This window comes from Topomyia yanbarensis, chromosome 3, assembly GCF_030247195.1.
Source record: "Topomyia yanbarensis strain Yona2022 chromosome 3, ASM3024719v1, whole genome shotgun sequence".
Taxonomy (NCBI): domain Eukaryota; kingdom Metazoa; phylum Arthropoda; class Insecta; order Diptera; family Culicidae; genus Topomyia; species Topomyia yanbarensis.
The window spans coordinates 334014556-334033449 of record NC_080672.1 but is presented as its reverse complement, the minus strand read 5'-3'; the positions used below and the strand labels follow the sequence as shown (position 1 = coordinate 334033449).

Below are 18894 nucleotides of genomic sequence, written 5' to 3'. Positions count from 1 at the left end.
GGAGAGTACAGTGCCCTACTTTAAGGGGTTACATATCTTTTTTGCGAGAAAAATTTGAAGAACGTTTAAATTTATGTAAAGGCATAAAGTATTGACTTTTATCGAATAGAAATTATAGTATTTTGATAGTACATTTTTCAGTGACAAAAATAAGCATTAGCCTATAAAATATAATGAGAATTGGCTGAGTTATGGCAGATCAACTGAAATCCTACAACTCAAAAAAATCCACTAATATAGAAGCATTCCTAAGCAATTAGTTGAATAAATAATATTTTTTCCTGTATAAGAGAACGTTTTACACAAAATCGATCTTTCAAGCTTTAGATATTGGAATTAAAAAATGAATCGTTAAGGTACGAGAAAAACTGATCACGAACAATTAAAAAAAATTGAAGAAAATCGGTTGAGTAGTTTTTGGCAATCGTGATCACGGAAAAACCATTTTCGGAAAAACGACATTTCGAGATAATCGAGTTTTAAATTTGAAAGCTACCCCTGCTCTTAGTAAACGAGGCGCGTTTCGAAGCGCTGTAACTTTCGATCTATTGATCGGATCGCTAATTTCGGATCGGAGATTTGGAAAAATATTCTCAAGGATAAATCAATATTTTTTTAAAAGATTTTTAGAAAACTAAAAAACTATGTAACCCCTAAATCCATCTAAGGTCACAAACGAGTTGGATATCTCTCCGTCTATTTTGACGCTTGATTTTGACTTATCCAGAGTCATACGAATTAGCTTAATAAAATTTATCGGAAAGCAATGTTCAAGTATTATCTGACGGAGATTGCTTCGTTTCGTTTCACTGAATCGTTCACCGCCTTGAAATCCACAAATAGATGGTACGTCAGCAAGTTGCATCCCCTGAATTTATCGAGAATTTGTTGCAGGGTAATCCGTCCTTTTTGAAAATCGTTTTAGTATTCGCCGACAAAGTATTCAGCCAACGAGCACTTTCTGCTAAAAGACACAAGAGAGTATCTTGTAGGCGGCATAGAGAATCGTTATGTTTCGATAGTAATTTCACTCGAGTTCAGGAAGGACCTGAGGATATTCTTCTACAACCAGGCTGTGGATTGATTTATAGAAGTTCGGCCGGAATTTCGTCCTTTCCAACGGCCTTGCCGATTTGAATTGGTTTACTGAGCTGAAATGCACTAAACATATATTACCCAGTTCATTTAGCCTTACAAATGTAAAAGACGCCAACTTTTTTGCCTTCAATCTGGCGACATATAACTAATTAATTTTTTTTGGGGCCCGACGAAAGAGATTGAAGTCATGTATGCAGTAAAAAGTGAGGGTCAAAAGGATGACGGATGAGAGTGGAGATGAAAGGAACATGCAAAGTCAAACAAAAGTCACCTCCTATACATAAAATAGAAATTTAAAGAGTAATTAGGTTTTGTAGAATACTTCTAACGTTTAAATACATTGGTTTTGTTTCAAAATTTTCAATTAAAATAGCCTATCAGTTGCACCCGAAAAATCTGATATTTAATATCTGATCGGTAATAATTGTGCAGTGAATAATAATTAAATTTATCATTCTTTGTTTCATGAGCTGTTTTTCAAGACAAATATTTTCATTTCAATTGCAGTAAGCATGTAGTGAGGTAATCATTAATCAAAGAATATGTGTATTCTCTATACTTAAACACAAATAAGTTCCCCTGCGCTAAGTGTTCGCAACATTTGTTTGGTGAAAAAAATTCTCCAAGTTAATACAGCTGGATAAAATGTTGATCGACCTTCGTCAGCTAACAGCGTATTTCTACGAGATCGGCATCAGTCATAGTTCAGCCTTCATTACGCTTCATTACGGTCAAAATTTAGTCATCACTTAATTTAGAGTCCAATAAAATAGTGTAATTCAGTAGTGTTAAATAAATGTTTCAGTGAAGTGAATAAGTCTTTTACTGTCGCTTTCACTTGCCGGCCAACGTACAATGGGGTCCGCTATCGTCGTCGTTTGTCTGCGCAAGTCCGCCCTGGAAGGAAAGATAAACAGTCGCAAACCGCTGTTTAAGGAGCGTCCACAGTTTTGGCCTAGGACCGTTCTCTCGACCGTAACACACCAAGGTGTGGTCAAAACATTGGTGCTGTGACCAGGACTACTTGTGTTCCGAAGAACCGGCGCGGCGTCAGTAGCAGGAGATCGGAAGAAGAGCTACGCCATCACTACTGGTTACATTGGAGATTGCCATCGCTGCCAGCTACTCTTATACCCGAGACTCAGGAGGCAGCCATCGCAGTTTGTGGTACCAAAGCCATGATGTCTTCTATAGTTACCAAGTAACTACAGAAGACATCAGGAGAGAATTTTGGATTCACAAGGTGAGTATTTGTCCAGCAAACTAACTTTCGCTTACATCTCTAGTTGGTCGTTTTCTGGTTTACATTTTGCACGCTACGGTTTTGAAGCTATTGGATTGGTGGTCATCGAATCTCGGACGAAGGATAGTATGACAAGGCTCTTTGGAACAGATCTAAGAGGTGAGTATCAGTGCGAAAGGTGCTTTGCTTGTGGTATTGTTTACAGAGCCCGGATGTTTTCATTCGGTAACTGGAGACCTAGTTCGAATGGTTGCTGCAGAGACGCAACAGGAGTTGTTCAAGAAATGCGTTTTTGATCAGTTGCAAGATATCCCGCTGGAGTGTATTGCGGAGTGAGCGCGTGGAATTTCAAAAATAAAAGGCTCACAAGGTGAGTAACTATCCAATCCGATAGATTTCTCGCCCAAGGTACTTTGTTGATGTTATTATTTCCACAAATTGGCGTAGTTCAAGTTCGGTGCGTTTTTCTTTCCGACAAATTGGTTCTTCGTCTACAGCGCGGAGAAATTAAAATATAAGACCTAAAAGACAGTCCAACAAAATATAGTTCTCGCGCGAGGTGCTTTGCTGGTATTTTCCTTCCAAAACATGGAGCGGCTCTTGGGTTTCATCGATTTCCATTGGTGTTGACGATAATAGGCTAAAGGATTAAACCAAAAATCCACGTCAGAGACAGCATCGTTGACTTCTTGTTACGAATGAGGAAATTCCTGAAGAGCATCCATATACCGGACGAGAATCAAATTAATTTTCGTCTGGAGGAGCTGGAAGTGAAGTTGAACGAGTTCGAGGAAATCCAGGATCATGAGGAGAACACCGAACGTCATCGACTTATTGGAGCGGAGTTTGGAGAAAAATACTTCAAGGTAAGGGCAGGGTTGGTATGCAGGTTACCGCGAGAGGTTCCGCAGAATGCTTCAAACAGGCTACTTCTTTCGTGAATTCTAAACATTCGACAAGTACCTAAGTACCTGAATTCGATGATAGTTATGATAAATGGCTTGTGTGTCATGACACATTCAGAGCCATGATCGACACGTCTCCGGAGTTGTGTGGTGTCTAGAAGTTCTATTATCTGTGGGCTTCTCTTAGAAGTGATGCTCTTAATCCGTATCCGAGTATCCGAGGACTAAGAAAGAGTCTGCAGTAGCGATCCACCAGCTCATAGACTGCTTCGAGCGGAATACAAAGATTTTGGACCAGTTGGGGGAGAAGACAAGCGGTTGGGGAGCGATGTTGACGCATCTGATGGTTTCGAAATTGGACGAAATCACTAGGAAACGTTGGGAGGAGCATGCTTCAGGTAAGGAGGAGCCATCTTTTGCAGTTTTGGTTGGGTTTTTGATGAACCAGAGTTTGCACCTGGAACAGTACCAGCAAGGTGTGAAAGGTAACACAACCAATGCACTGTCTTCGTGAACCGAACTCTGTTTGACAATTTTCATTAACTATGTACACTGAAACCTATTCGATTTTACGAACTTAATTCGAAATAACGAACTCTTTTTTTACGAACTAAATTCGAAATAACAAACTCTTTCTTGAAAGTTTGAGTTCGTATATTACAGCATGAAGTTATGTACTTATGTATTCTTAGTTAATTGCTACTAATACAAGTTGGGTATTTTCAGAATGGGGTTGACGAGTGCATGACGGAAATCGATGTCTTGAGCCATTTTGGAATCCAAGATAGCGACTTCCGGTTTAGATAAATTCTCTATAACCTCAACAATATGGGTATTTTCGGGATAGGGTTGACGAGTGCATGACGGAAATCGATGTATTGAACTATTTTGGAATCCAATTCTCTATAACCTCAACAATATGGGTATTTTCGGGAAAGGGTTGACGAGTGCATGACGGAAATAGAACCCATATTGTTCGTTATCAAGAATAATGCTCAATCGGCAATCGTCATATTGAACTTGGAAAAGTTTCCAATCGTCCATTTTCAGCATCTACTTGGCAAGACCATTCCAAAAATACCCATATTGTTAGGGTTATCGAGAATATTACTCAACCGGAAGTCGCCATCTTGGATTTCGAAAATGTTCCAATTGTCCATTTTCGTTACTATGTTTTAATTGCCGCAAGGTTCTACTGTATCGATTTTGTTGGCTATTTTCGGCAAATTTGAGACTAAGAGAAACGAAAGCAATGAAATTGAAAGACGGATAGGTATTCTAGAGCGAATCAGTTATAAACTTAGAACGGAAAACTAGAACTAGGCAGGCTCATATGGGCATGATCGAAAGGAAATGTGCGACATCGATAGGATCGGTGCGACACCGATAGCTTGGTGTCGATTGAATGCATACGTCACGGCTTGATGCTAGCAGAAAGGGAGAAGAATGATGGCATGGTCGTTCTAGGCGAGGATTTGTGAAGAATTTTTTGCCGGCGTCGGCGGTAAAACATGATGATGAGTTATGTTCTACCATAGACCATGCGGTAGACTTGGGTGCAACGCCCAACTCCTACTCTGCATAAGGCAAAGAATTCTTCACATTTCCTTTCGATCATGCCCATATGAGCCTGCCTAGTTCTAGTTTTCCGTTCTAAGTTTATAACTGATTCGCTCTAGAATACCTATCCGTCTTTCAATTTCATTGCTTTCGTTTCTCTTAGTCTCAAATTTGCCGAAAATAGCCAACAAAATCGATACAGTATTGTCCATTTTCAGTATCTACTTGTCAAGTCCGTTCCAAAAATACCCTTATTGTTAGGGTTATCGAGAATATTGCTCAACCGGAAGTCGCTATCTTGGATTTCAAAACGGTTCCAATTGTCCATTTTCAGCATCTGCTTATCAAGCCCGTTCCAAAAATACCCATATTGTCAGGATTATCGAGAATATAGCTCAACCAACGAATATTAATAAGAATGTGAAGCAAACTTTTTTTACGAACTAAATCCCAAATAGCGAACACTTTTTTTACGAACTAATTCAATTTACGAACCCCCGGTTTGGTTCGTAAATGGAGGTTTCAGTGTAATATCCTGACTGTATCCAAAGCATTTTAAGAAAACATTTTGTATAATTTAAGAAGTGCGAGACCAATTGAAGTCAAAGACATTATGACTTTGAGTGGGCACTCTACACATGGTACTGAAAGATTCATTCATTCCATAATTAGTATGAGACACGGGAATACGGATAAAAGAGTAGGAATGAAGGTTTCAGAGGCGAATATCAATGTTGAGAAGACGGAGTAAATCAGAACAGACAAAAGACGCTTTAGCCACATTACGGAGCAAAGACAGTGTTTCAAGGCCTATGAGGTTGCAACGATCTTCCTATCTGGGAAGATTGTTAGGATCGTTTACAATCTTTCCAGATACGCTAATTTACGTTGAACGTACACGATGTGTTGAATACTGTTTTGGTAGAGTGGATCCCAAACATATGCTGGGTATTGTAGTGTGGAGCGAACGAGCGAGTAATACAACGTTTAAGGACTGAACGTTAGTGAAACGCTTAGTAACCCCAACAATAAATCTTAGATTTCGCGAAGCCTTAGATAAGATCAAAGCAATGTAAGGAATCCAGAAGAACCCCTGTATCTCGCGCTGTAGTTTCTCTTTTTAATTTGTTTTGAAAGATTGTGTAGTCTAATGCTACGACGGAGCGTTTTCGTGCAAACGTAATCCACGAACACTTTGAGGTATTCAAACCATTGTATCATGCACCATTCAGCGAAAGTGTCTAGCTGAGATTACAAAAACAATGCGTCAGAGTAACTGTTAATTATGTAGAATAATTTATAATCATCTGCATAAGACATAAGAAGCACTCAATCAAGGGATCCAAATTGTTCAGGTATAGAAGTAAGATATAAGAACCGATATGGCTGCCTTGAGGTTACGTGGAAGGATAAAGATAAACGATTTCAAATTTTAATGGACATTTTACGGCCTGTCAAGTAAGATCCAAAGGACTGTCGCAGAAACCGAAACGTTCCGGTGTTGCAATCGTAATTTGATGGTCGGTGTATATTGCATTTACTTTGAAATTTGAAATCGGTGTATATTGCATTTATCTGAAATCAATCCTGTAGCGAGCGAGCGAGTGATGAATGAGGTTTAAACTGCTAAATTTGTGCAAGTAGATCGCCTGGGAATGAAGTCATGTTAAGTTTCTGAGACGTAACGAGAACAACAATTGTGTCATTATTTCTCTAAGTAGTAGTAAGTAGTTCCTTATACCGATCTCCATCGTGTGTGATTTAGTGGTGAATGATGTTTCCCAAATCTTCCATAGGAGTGTTACGGTATTCAAATCTAAATTCTTCTGTGTGCATGTTCCCAAATGATAAATAGAGATTAGCCATTTTCGGATTTAGTTCAAAGGAAAAAGAGAAAAAGAGACTTTCGAATAGATCTGGACTGTGAGATGCAGTTGGTCGAAAAAATTACATGTTCACTAGCGCCTCATAGTGGAAGAATTTCATACTATTTGATATACTACCTCGCACTAGTTATTACTGTGAGTTAATATCTCAGTTTTTTTATTTTTCAGTTTTGAGAAGAAAACGAAAGCAGCCCAATCCAGTACAATCGTAAAGTATAAATCCCTACAGTTTCTATTACTAGACGCTACATACATGGGAAACATTCCAACCGCAAGTCATCTGTTCAATTTCGTAAGATTTACATCACCCAATCGCACAGCATTCGAAGCATTTTCTTATAATAAACATACTATGGAACGTGCTCTGATTTCGCCCCCAACCCTTATCGACCGACCATCTCTTTATTTCCCGATACAAACCAAAATCCAGGCTCTTATGTCGAATTTCCCGCTCTTGATTGCACTGGAAGCAGGGCACAAATTATCATCGTTTAATTATAATTTAATCCTTTTTTTATTTATCTTCTGCACCGTGCGAGGAGGTAATAACATTCTCCGAAACGACAGAATAAAGATACCAACTGGCTTTTTGTATGGTGAAAACCACTTTGGCGTGCTATAGCAATCGTTCGAGGTTGGATGGAAGCAGTTGTTTAGCTGTAATTGAACGAAAAAGGATGCTTCCTGCTGTCGTTCATTTGAGGCTGTTGTAGAAGCATAGCGCTCAGCACGCATTGGATGACTGGACTGCTAATACGTTATCCTTGAATGGACGCGAGCTCCAGAGAGGCTTTCGATGGTAAATTGCTTCCACGGTTCATTCTGCACGATCTACGATGGACGTCAGCGCAAAAGTGGGTGCGTGTGGCGGTATATCCTCATTACCAGAGCTCGGTATCAAAAGTGGTTCCCTAGTCGGTTCATATTAAATAAAAGTCAGCGTATAAAAGTTTATAATCAAACCGGAAGTGAACCGGAGAGTTTGTTCCTTTTCAGAATGTGTTGTGTATGGCAGCCTTCCATCAGACTCTGGAAGTAGTAGACTAACGTACAATCTTCCGCGAATGCAAAACAAAAGTATATTTGAAATTAATATCCCACACATTCCTGAGCATGTACCAGAACCTGAAATCAGCGTGGCGAGTACTGTTCTAGGATACTACAATTTTGCATTCGTCTAGTAGATAATCTTTCATGCCATACGATTCATTCGTGCCCCAATAGAACAGCTCGCAGTGCGTTCTTATGCTAGATAGCTCTGAAAGAAACCGGACGATCCAGTACAATATAAATCGCGACGTCCTAACCAACAAACAGTACCTCATCCGGATGGAATTAGTTAGGTCCATAAAATAATCGCAAAATACAATTCAATTATGCACCGTGAAAAGGGTTTTCCTCTTGAAAGCATTTCCACCCCCACCTACTTACCCGCGTCAACCTTTTAACCCATTGCCTCAGCGGCCGGAAATTCCAGTGCCGAAAGAAACGACACGGTGCGATTGAACCTAATCCTTCTCCGTGGAACAACCGCGCAGTACGCATTTGATGAGTGGTGCTGAATTGAATTTCACTACGGTTCGCTGTTACGTTCAATTTAGCACCAGTTTTCCCCGCTTTCGCTGGAAGGCGTTTCGCGTCTGTAATTGAGTTTAAAAGTCCAATTTCAGTCGGTGAATGCTACTGGTTGGTACTCGGTGAGGAAGAAGTAAAATCCTAATAAAATAATAACACTTTCCGCTAAATCCTTTTGTTGCAGACCAGCGACCGGCTGCTGATATTTCTTATATAGTTAGAAATTTATGGTTTGCCACTGCAGGCTTCTCCTCTCTTCAAGTGGGCATTATGGGCCTACTAAAAAGGGGTTGAAATTTAAAATGGCAGGATAAGAATGCATTAAGACGTTTAATGAAATGACCGTCACGATTGGAGGAATTATTATAGAGCAGAAGTTGAATACTTTGTGAGGCTGCTTTTAATTGTTTAAATGAAAAATGTAAAAATGTCCCAGTTTCTTCTTGGAGATTCATTAGGGGAGCTAAAAAATGAACCCTCTATATCAAGGAGCCACTTGATTTCCATGTCACTTTGAGATTTGAGATTTTGTCAAATTGGACAATATTTAATACATCTATACTACGAATTAAAGTTTGTATGGAGAAACAATCAAATATATCAGAAGGTTTCCCACATTCCTTGGTGAGAATTACATGAATTGTTTGGAAATAATTCAAGACATTTCTAGACTGGCATTTATGTATAGGAGTAGTGTCCAATGGCAAAGTAGTGTCAAACATTGCATTGTCCCGAGCCGAATTTTATGTCGCAATGAAAACAAAATCTATGTAAAGAGCAATCAGTTGAGTAACTTGAAATAATTGGTTATTTGTACCTGCTATTGCAGCACAATATATTTTCAAGTTTATACTTTAGTTTGAAAACATTGTTAATTCTTTTCTGTGTACTGGATGCAAAAAGTTTGTTTTGATTGTGGTACCCAAATAATACTTTCTGTTACGGCAACTACTTCATAACCAGTTGGCATGGCAACAAAAAAAAACTCGTACATTTTTTGTTGCAACCTGGTTATGAAGAGAGCATCCATTTTCCGACAATTTTTGGCTTCCCGGGAATCGGGAAATAAATTAGCTATTTTCCGGGATATCCCGAAAAAAAAATGAAAGCATGATTTGTTTTCTTAAAAACAAGGATTTATTAGAAATGTTTCCAAATGTGAATGATTGCAAGTATATCTGTGCTAAAAGAGATATTGATTTGATGGACTACAAATTATTTGAATCATTCGATAGCTTGCCACTCAGTTTATACAAATTCTTTTAATTTATTTTTCTTAGAAATATCCTAAATTGTGGAAACACTATTACGACTGAAACTATAGAAAACCGCAGGGGATTTAGTTCCTGTCCAGTATTGAAACTCGTAGAAGTGCATTTGAATGGTATTTGGCCAATTTGAACCTTGTGTGGTTTTATTAGATATTGACTTAAATGATAGGGGTAGTGTACAGTTATTTCCAATCAAGTGAAAAACTGAAATGTCGAATTCGTGTATTAAAAGCAGAATCAGCATCTCTTTGTATTAAGATTGAATCAAAATTTATCAGATAGTGCACAAACTGTACAATGAGGAAGAAAATCCATTCTTTTCCTGTTTATCTTCGGGCGAGTATCCGGATTGTGTGATCTTAATGCCTTAAATACTGCATTTTCGAAAGCAACAGTAAAAGAGTCTAGATGCGCAGAATCGTTTTATACAGCCAATGTTGTATTTCCGCTCTTCTACACATGTCTCGAAATATGCAAATATTTCTGACCATGTTGTAGCTATTGTCATTGTATGCAATTGTTAAATCCGTTACAGCTATGGTCGATGTATACGACTATTTCCTATTGTTTAGGAAGGTGACCTCAAATGTACGTGGTATCTTGTAATGGGCCATTGGACGTACGGTAGAGCTATCACCTTCCATCTACAGAGCTAAACATATTTTCTTCTATAAATGTAATACATATTTGCATAAATAGGTGCAGACAAATTGCTTCACTAAAATTCTGCCGGTCAGCGGGAGACGACTTGTATACATAGGTAAACATAGACTAGTGGAGCTATTGGCATCAAACTTTTTTCACACAAGCCGTAAATAAGTGGTATAAATGATTTGTTTTCAGTTGAATCGCATTCACGTTCTTATTCCTGACGTATTGTTTTTGTTCATTAAAGAGGTTTTAACCTTGGGGTCATTCGCCTCTTTTCCGGTTAGAGAAATCTTTTTTTGGAAAAATCTTTAACCCTATGTGCGGGGTTGAGCATTGAACGCAAGTGAGCTGCGTACAAGACAATCGATTTGCCAACTACGCTATGCCCGTCGTGTTGTTTCTCATATAAGTGATTACAATTGCGCTTTGTTATTAAGACAAATACAAATAATGGGGGGTTAGCAAGATTCAGTGGTATTTGTGATTTTGAAAGTGAAGTCCCAAAAAATCAAATTAGCCTATCCAATTGGACATATTTAGTGTTTGTGAAACAAAATTATGTGAATGTATTTAAATTCGACGGGGCTACTGGCTACTGTCCTTATTTTTCATAGCGTTTGCATTGAGCACGATTCACTGATCGATCTGATTTTTCAAGATTTTATTTGAATAAAAATTGTCTTTTCTATACTTTATGCCTTCAATTTTTGAACCAAAGAGATTTTCTGTAACTACTTTCTATGTGCAAACCCTTAGCAGTTAGCGGTCTTGCTATTAAAATAAGAAAAATCAATCTGTTCATGGGTTGCGGAGATATCGTGCGCACCGCTATGTTGGGGTAACGGTTGGGAAATGTATCCTTTTTAACATGAAAATATCCAAATGCCAAAAAATCTACATTTTATAGAATTGAATGCATTGAATCAGTTGAAAAAGTATTTTCGGTACTACTACTCTCTCCAAAAGATTGCCGATCTAGATATTAGCTACTGAATTTCTTTTCAAGGAGTCTACCGAAAAGGATTAAAAAAAAAATATTTTCCCGGAATTCCCGAATCCCGGGAATGAGAACACATAAATTGAATCCCGGGAAATTTGAAAATCCCTGGATTCCCAGGAAATAAATTCCCGGGATGGAATCTCTAGTTATGAAGTGGTTTCCGGAACTAAAATTGCTGCTAGGGTAGTGCATCGGAAAAAAACATCGCGATAATATGTACCATCGCATTTCTGAATAATCTTCGTATAACACCTGAGTATAATAAAGGAACTCAAACTAAACCCTGTCGTGGCCACAGTTCTAGACCAAATGGAGGCTTATCCGAACTTCGACATCTCATATCAGGTCTGCATAGTGGATCGTATGTGGGATGTAGGTAGTTCTATATTACCTTAAGGTACAACAACATAATTCTACATGGATGGTTCTAAAGTAGGTGAGCTGACTGACTCGGTACTCTACGGACCAAGAATTAAAGAAACGATATCAATGCGAAAGTGGCCTATAGTTTTCCAGGCAGAGATACATAAAATATACACCTGCTCAGATGTCTGCAGGAAAAGAAAGCACAAGCATGCAAATATCTTCTCGGACCGCCAATCGAAACGTGAGTCCAAGCTTATTGGGGAGTGCATCACATCTTTACAACAACTGGCAACTCGTAACGGAGTAATGATATTTTGGGTACCAGGCCATCAAAGAATCGTTGGTAACGAAGTGTTCGACTAAATTATCCAGGTGTGGTTCATCAAACATGTTTGTTGGACCGGAGCCATTTTAGGCATATGTACCTGTACCATCAAACTAGAACTTTCAGCTTGGGTAAGAAACCAATTGGTAACCCTCTGGTGTAACGTGGTAGACGCTCGACAATGTTTATTATTAGTTTATTCGTTTATTTGTACAATATTAGCAACGGCAGCTAAAGAGGAAAAACACGAAGTTGGAGAAATTTGCGATATAGTTGTCTAGAGAAATTTCAATTTCGTTGGAGTGGCAGCGAAATGGATCGCGAAAATGGGCATCGGTATAGGGTGAAATACCGCCGCCGAGAAGTTCTCAGCACTAGCTAGCAGATAAATAGGAACGACTAACACCAAGAAGGATAAGAAGCCCGGCGAAGGTGGTTATAAACAGACGTAAATCCTCATGGTCGACACCTTCGGATCGGTTGATGTCTCGACAGGTGACGATATTTGCGAAGGTTGGACAGCAAATAAGGAAAAGTAGCTATGGATGAAAACATGATGATTGACACAAAACAAAATAAGCAAGAACACAATCCCTACTAAAGCAGTACTTAACGGTTGCCCCGAATGGATAAGGATTACGAGATACAAGAGGTTTAGGTTTAGTCGGTTGACTTAACAACTACTATAATCTAATCCGAATCCACCACGAGCCAGCAGGCAGCGCACAGTGGTCGGAAATCCAAAAACCTGTTTTAATCCGACTAGCGGTGCAATTGTGCCTTTCTCAATCATGAACACGAGAATGTTTGCGTTGTTTATATAGATTAAAAGCTTTCAAATGCATATATTATATTTTAATATTATACATGACATGACAAATATACAAGAAAAGAAATCGTTAATCGAGTTCTAAAATTTTGCAAAAGAAAAAACAGCCACGGTAATATTGAACTGAAAAAGGTGCGAAATCGGCAAAGTCCCAAAAAGTCGATTTTAATAAAAAAAAATTTCGAGATAACATAAAATCTCGACGTTTCATGCATTTTAAAGATGTTTGGCATCAAAAATACGAAATCGATTTTTGAAATTTCATGGGGTCCCTTCGAAAAAAAAAATTGAGTTCCGGCTTATATGGGAATTTCATATGTGACCGGACGATTTAGTCTATATTTCCGGACCCATATAAGCGATCCGTTCGAAATTTTATAGACATCTGTGGGGATATTATAGCAATCATTTGGGACTAAGTTTGTGAAAATCGGCCCAATTATTTCCGGGAAACTGATGTGAGTTCGTAAATTTTGAAAGATGGCCGCTTTTCTAGGGCACTTCCGGAACCGTCTATGGTGGTCAATGTAGTCAACGAAAGTTTGGTTGGCCGTCGGTGACCTAGAACAGCAAATTTAAGTTGTTTGAGAGACATTTTAGCGAAATTTTTACCTTTTTTGCTTTCATCGGAGTATCGGTTTGAATCACATTTTGCTATGTGATCGCACGCCACAACTCGTAACTCCGGAACCGGAAGTCGGATCGAGATAAAATAAATAGCCATTTTCGGGGACGCAATACCTTTCATTTGAGACCAAGTTTAGTTTAATCGGTCTAGCCATCTCCGAGAAACCGATGTGACTGCTATTCTGAATTTAGATACTTCCGCCGGGGCTTCCGGAACCGATGATGGTGGTCAATGTGACCCAATAGACTTTGAATGGATGTTAGTGACCTAATACTACAAATCGAAGCAGTTATGGTCATATTTTGGAAAAAAAATCACCATTATACATACAGTGCAGAATTTATTAAAATCGACATTTTCTGCGTGTTCGTACTCATCACCCTGTAATTCCGGAACCGGAAGTCAGATCCATTAGAAATTCAATAGCAGCCTATGGGAACGTTGCACCTTTCATTTGAGACTTGAAGTTTGTCAAAATCGGTTTAGCCATCTCTGAGAAAAATGAGTGACATTTTTGGTCACATACACACACAGACGCACATACACACACAGACATTTGCCGAACTCGACGAACTAAAGCGAATGATATATGTCACTCGGCCCTCTGGGCCTCCGTTAAAAAGTTGGTTTTCAGAGCAATTGCAATACCTTTCTATTCAGAAAGGCAAAACGTGAACGTGAAACGTGAAATGCTCATAATGAAGAATTTTGTTGAACATTATAAATCGATAACTTTAAGTCCTACAAGTTCAAGTTGTTCAACAAAATTTTTCATTACGAACATTTCTAAAGCTTTGTCGAAGACACCATTTTCTACCTCGTCAGCATAAAAGGTTATTTTTTTTAGTTTGATCGTAGTAAGCCGTGCCTAGTTTTAATTTTTATCAGGATGTGGAAAATATTCTTAAGAATAATTCGTCCAAAGATATCCTGTGAATATATTCGATGGTCTCTAGTGAATTAATTTCAGGTTTTTGGGGTTTCCGACCACTATGCAACGGTGTCTTTTGATGACTCCTTCTCGATAACAAACATTTACCCAATTTGTTGAGCTGAGTCGTTTGGTTCACAAGACTAGGACATTTGATCCAGTAGAAAGTTGTACAGTCGACGATCCATAGATTTTGTTCACGGCGATCAATACCACCGCCGCGTAGACCTAAACTATTTGTATCAAGCACGACTGAATCGGGTGGATCCAGGGCTTCCATAGAGCTGTACACTAGAGTGACAAGAAAAAAAATGACTTCTATCAGCCCACCCCTCAGTCGATTCGTAGTCCCACCAGGAGTACTTGCTCAAAATTTGAAGCAAATCGGACAGGTGCAGCTACCGGACCAACGTGCCTGAAGATTGTATGGGATTTTTTGACAATTTACATAAAGAAAACCCAGTAGCTCGCATTTTTCCGCTAGGTGGCACTGTACACAGCGGATTATCACTGTAAATAAAAATAAGATAGAGAAATTAATTGTCTATAACTTTGTCGAAGACTACTAGTCAATCCGGCTTTGTTGAAACAAGTTATTAAACTTTTAACGAAGTGACGTCTGAGTCAGTTTTGCATGGGGCCTAGCAGTGAATGGTTGTGTATCAGTACTCGATTCCCACGAACTACACATTTTTGTGATATAATGGTTACATTTAGTTAAATAGTATGTTCAGAGGAACTGTTGTACACAATACGTGTTATGTTTTGGTTACAAAATTTTAGTTACACCTGTGACCGCATAGAGGGCGTTAACACTAACTTTTCATAGAAGAGAGATAGAAACAAGGTGTCTTCTACAAAGTTATAGAACAGGCATTTTAGAATAATTCTTCCGAACATTTTGATATTCTAATTACTATTACTAATTACTGATCATCGTCTGTAAAGTAGTACGGATCTATTATCATGAAAATCAGTTCTAGCTTTATTTGTACTACGTTTGAATTAGAATGCATTTTTAATTTTTAATTTCACTGTTTCTTTTTTATCTAGTTTTGATTTTTCAACTAGCATTGGGTGGGCGTGTATTTGCTGGATTTTTTTTACAGAATGTTTCTAACCCAGAGACTCTTCATATCGTTAGATTCCGAAAAATTGTCTGCAGAAAAGATTCTATTGTTTCATCTCAAGGAAAGTCATTTTATTCAAGAGTAAAATCAGTGCTCAATTGTTTATGTTCTCGCGATAACAGTATTTCTGAACTTAATCGTAATATCCGTGGCTCGCATATTCGAGTTGGGTGCCATATACTGCTGCAAGGTTTGCACCGTTGCGGGTGATTTCCTATCGAATGGGAATCCCATAGAACGAGCATCCGGATACAATTTGTCCCTCAAGCCGCAGAAAGAGTGCGAATCGTTGCAGTTGACATTTCTGCAAACAAAAATTTTAATGATCTAACTATGAAAGGAGACTGAACTTACTCATCGAACTCCTGGTTAATAGTGTCTCCAGCGTAGTTTGAGATCATTACAAACAGATCAAACACCATTCCTTCTACCGTGCCTTTCGGAAGCAGCATATGTTCCGGCCAGCCGCATCCACAGAAACGGAATTGCTCCAGATCGTCTTTTTTGGGTATTTGTGCTTCGGTTTTAATTTGTCGGAACGTTCGATTGTATGCCACCGTCACGCTGGACTGGTTGGAGCGCCGAGTGATTCTATTAACTCCTGGTGTCACTGCGAAGAGACAAGGCTATCGTTATTACAACTTTTGCTACAAATTTAAACCGCACAGTACAAGTGACCACAAACTTGTCCAACTCAATGACGTAACGTCTCCATTCGTCGTATTTCAAAGTCGTGTTGCGGTCGTCCGTTTTCGGAGCCATAAATATACGAACTGTTCCCCGCGATGGACTTCTATTGCTGTTATTAGCTTCGATGTTGTACACAAATGGAGCATGTTGCAGATGAGTGAAGGAAGCAAACACGTTCCCCTTAGGACCGAAATCCAATCCGGCTGCCAGGTCCACCTGCGAACGCTGCCAGTACGTTAGCAGAACATTTGGCACCACATTCGCGCGGTTCAAAGCAACGTTGAGATTTGTGACGCTTATTCCTGGGAACGAAAGCTGTAAAGTGAAACAGGTTAAAAAGTGAGTTCGATAGATGCTGTTGTCGGTCACGTACATCAGCCGCAGTGTAGGGATTTAATGAATCTTTGTGGCGAACCAATACATCGTCGACGAAAGAATGCCAGAGGTAGAAAGAAGGATCTCTTTGTGCTGTTGATAACTCTCCCATGATTCCGAATGGCTCCAAATAGCGATAGTCTGGATCATGACAGAATGCGATAGCGATGTGTCCCGAGACGTGAAGATTTCCGTAGAAGGCAGGGTTGATTGATAAATCCGAAGCTTCCAGCACGTTTGATATAATATCGATTCCAGTTTTTTCATCTAATGGAATATTTTTGCCGGATTTCTTTAAAAAGTAATTAGTTTTACATTAGCAATAGACCAATTGTTCCCCAAATGTAGTACTCACATCAACAACGAATCCAGCATCAATCGCGTGGTAAATTCGATCCCTCCACATTTCCATTTCGGCAATCGTAAACTTAAGACCCTCAACATAGCGATCGATGTCTTTGAGTGTGGTTCCTTCTGGCCGTGCTGCGTAAGCTCTGTTATCTGCACTTCTTAACATCTTTGGAAAATATGCTTGAGCAATGGGTTCCCGGAAGTTATGCATTGATTTGGCCTTTCCCAACCGGTTACCAAATCGTTCCACATTGTATCGATGAATAAGCTGCTGATGCATATAGAAAAACAATTCTCCCCGGCGATCTTTGTTAATGACCTCCACTGGACCCGCCGTCGGATACACCAAATGCCAGTACCAGTGGTGCAAGTTGACCCCAATATCCTCACGCCAGTACGCCAATCGCTGTTCATCCTCCCGCTCCGAAGCCGTATAATTCATTGGTATATCAATGGCCATCTGCAATTAACCGGTATTTTCTATTTACTTTAGTTTCGAATAATTTGTTTTAACACTCAATCCTACCCTATCAGCCTGTGAAACGACCTTGCCCTCTTCACGTAACTTTGGAAACACAGCCGGATCTACAAACTGGCTTGGAAATAGTTCCAAGATCGATGGCAAGTTCACATTGCTCGTATCCGGACGATGCTGCACAGCCACTGCAAATGCATACTGAAACAGATACACATTCAATCGCTCTCGACAGTACGATGCTACTCCTATTAGCGACGGAATGTTTGGCTGTCGCAGGAACAGTTCGATCAACTGTGCCGCAATCTCGCGATGCTTTTGAATAAACACAGAAAATGAACCCCTCCGATCTATCACCTCTGCGAAGGCAATATCGGGAATTCCAACATCGCGCACCGGGATTTTCACATCCACGTTGTCACCGAAGCGGGTCTGCAGATCGGCACCAAGTGGACGGTATCGGTCGGACAGGTAACGTTCCGGCAGTTCCAGCACGGTTTTGCCATCATCTTTCGGGAAAAAGGTGGGTTCCAAGGGTCGCTGTAGCAATGCCAGAACGTCCGAACTAGTGGTCATCTTGCTTGTTGGAATGTGATCGCGTTAGAGTAAACTAGAACGAAACTGAGCGAAGGGGACATATTTATAGGCGGGATAGATTGATAAGCACTTTTGGTGGTGGTTTCTGCGGTTTGAGTTGGCTGCACTAATGTGGCGAATGAGAATGAAATGTTTTAAACACCGCACCGGAGCGCATTATTTTAAATGTGAGTGGATTTAAGTGCAGTTTTGAGTGCACTGCAAGTTGCAGTATTCTTTTAAATCTTGATATGCTTAGAAGTGAAATTGTATCTTCGTTTTCGAATGGTAGTGTAAGGTAGGTGGGGTTGTGGGTTTTAAGAAAATCACGATACAAACATAGCATTTGTGTTACCAGCATTCATTCGCGTTGCCATATGCAACATATTGACTCTATGATCTTTTTCCTATGTACCTTAAGATTGATTTTGTTATTTGAAAAGCCAACGTTAGTTTGGGTTAATTATATACGCATAGACACATAACATAAAACAATTTCGCCATTTACTTCATACAAAAGTTGTCAGTAAACCATTTATTTGATATCTTTTTTCTGTGATTTTGAATCCCTGAATTCATTTCCAACAGAAATGTATGATTTATCATCATTGTGAGTGACCAAACAACTAAACGTGCGCACTCTATGAAAATGAATGACGAATTTTCGATACAATATTCATAATCATTTGAATCTCGCAGTCAATAATGACAATCTTCCATAAATATCATTGAAGTGCAATAGTAACCCAAATTTTATCAACTAACCGTATTTTTTATGATCAAATGGGAAAATTGATAAAATCTAAAAATATGATTGCTCTTGATATTTATATCTAACCCAATCTCAAGCAATCAGAGAAAAATTTCAAGCTGGTTGGATGCAGAAAATTTGAGCCCTGATCTCTTATAAGTGCAAAAATTATATTTGGCAGCACCATCCTCAAACCTGTCTAACTTTAAAGCTGTCTGCAGACGAGGCAACAGGACACATGCCACTCAAAACATTCACTATAGATTTTGTTCTAGCTA

The 18894-nt window shown here is 39.2% G+C and overlaps 1 protein-coding gene across 1 annotated transcript; it reads right to left on the bottom strand.

The window, feature by feature from the left end:
• Positions 1–15450: 15450 nt before the first annotated feature.
• Positions 15451–17883, bottom strand: LOC131692518 (phenoloxidase 8-like). Its single transcript, XM_058979614.1, has 6 exons — positions 17341–17883; positions 16819–17274; positions 16462–16755; positions 16070–16403; positions 15753–16008; positions 15451–15702 (listed from the first exon to the last, which is right to left on the bottom strand). The coding sequence occupies exons 1-6, from the start codon at positions 17863–17865 to the stop codon at positions 15501–15503; spliced, it is 2067 nt and encodes a 688-aa protein (XP_058835597.1). The 5' UTR covers positions 17866–17883; the 3' UTR covers positions 15451–15500.
• Positions 17884–18894: the final 1011 nt, after the last annotated feature.

Coding starts and splice junctions, on each gene's coding strand:
- LOC131692518 (XM_058979614.1), bottom strand. CDS start 17,865: ATGACCACTAGTTCGGACGTTCTGGCATTGCTACAGCGACCCTTGGAA. Junction 16,756..16,818: donor ATGCTGGATTCGTTGTTGAT/GTGAGTACTACA, acceptor TACTTTTTAAAG/AAATCCGGCAAAAATATTCC. Junction 16,009..16,069: donor GGACAAGTTTGTGGTCACTT/GTACTGTGCGGT, acceptor GTCTCTTCGCAG/TGACACCAGGAGTTAATAGA.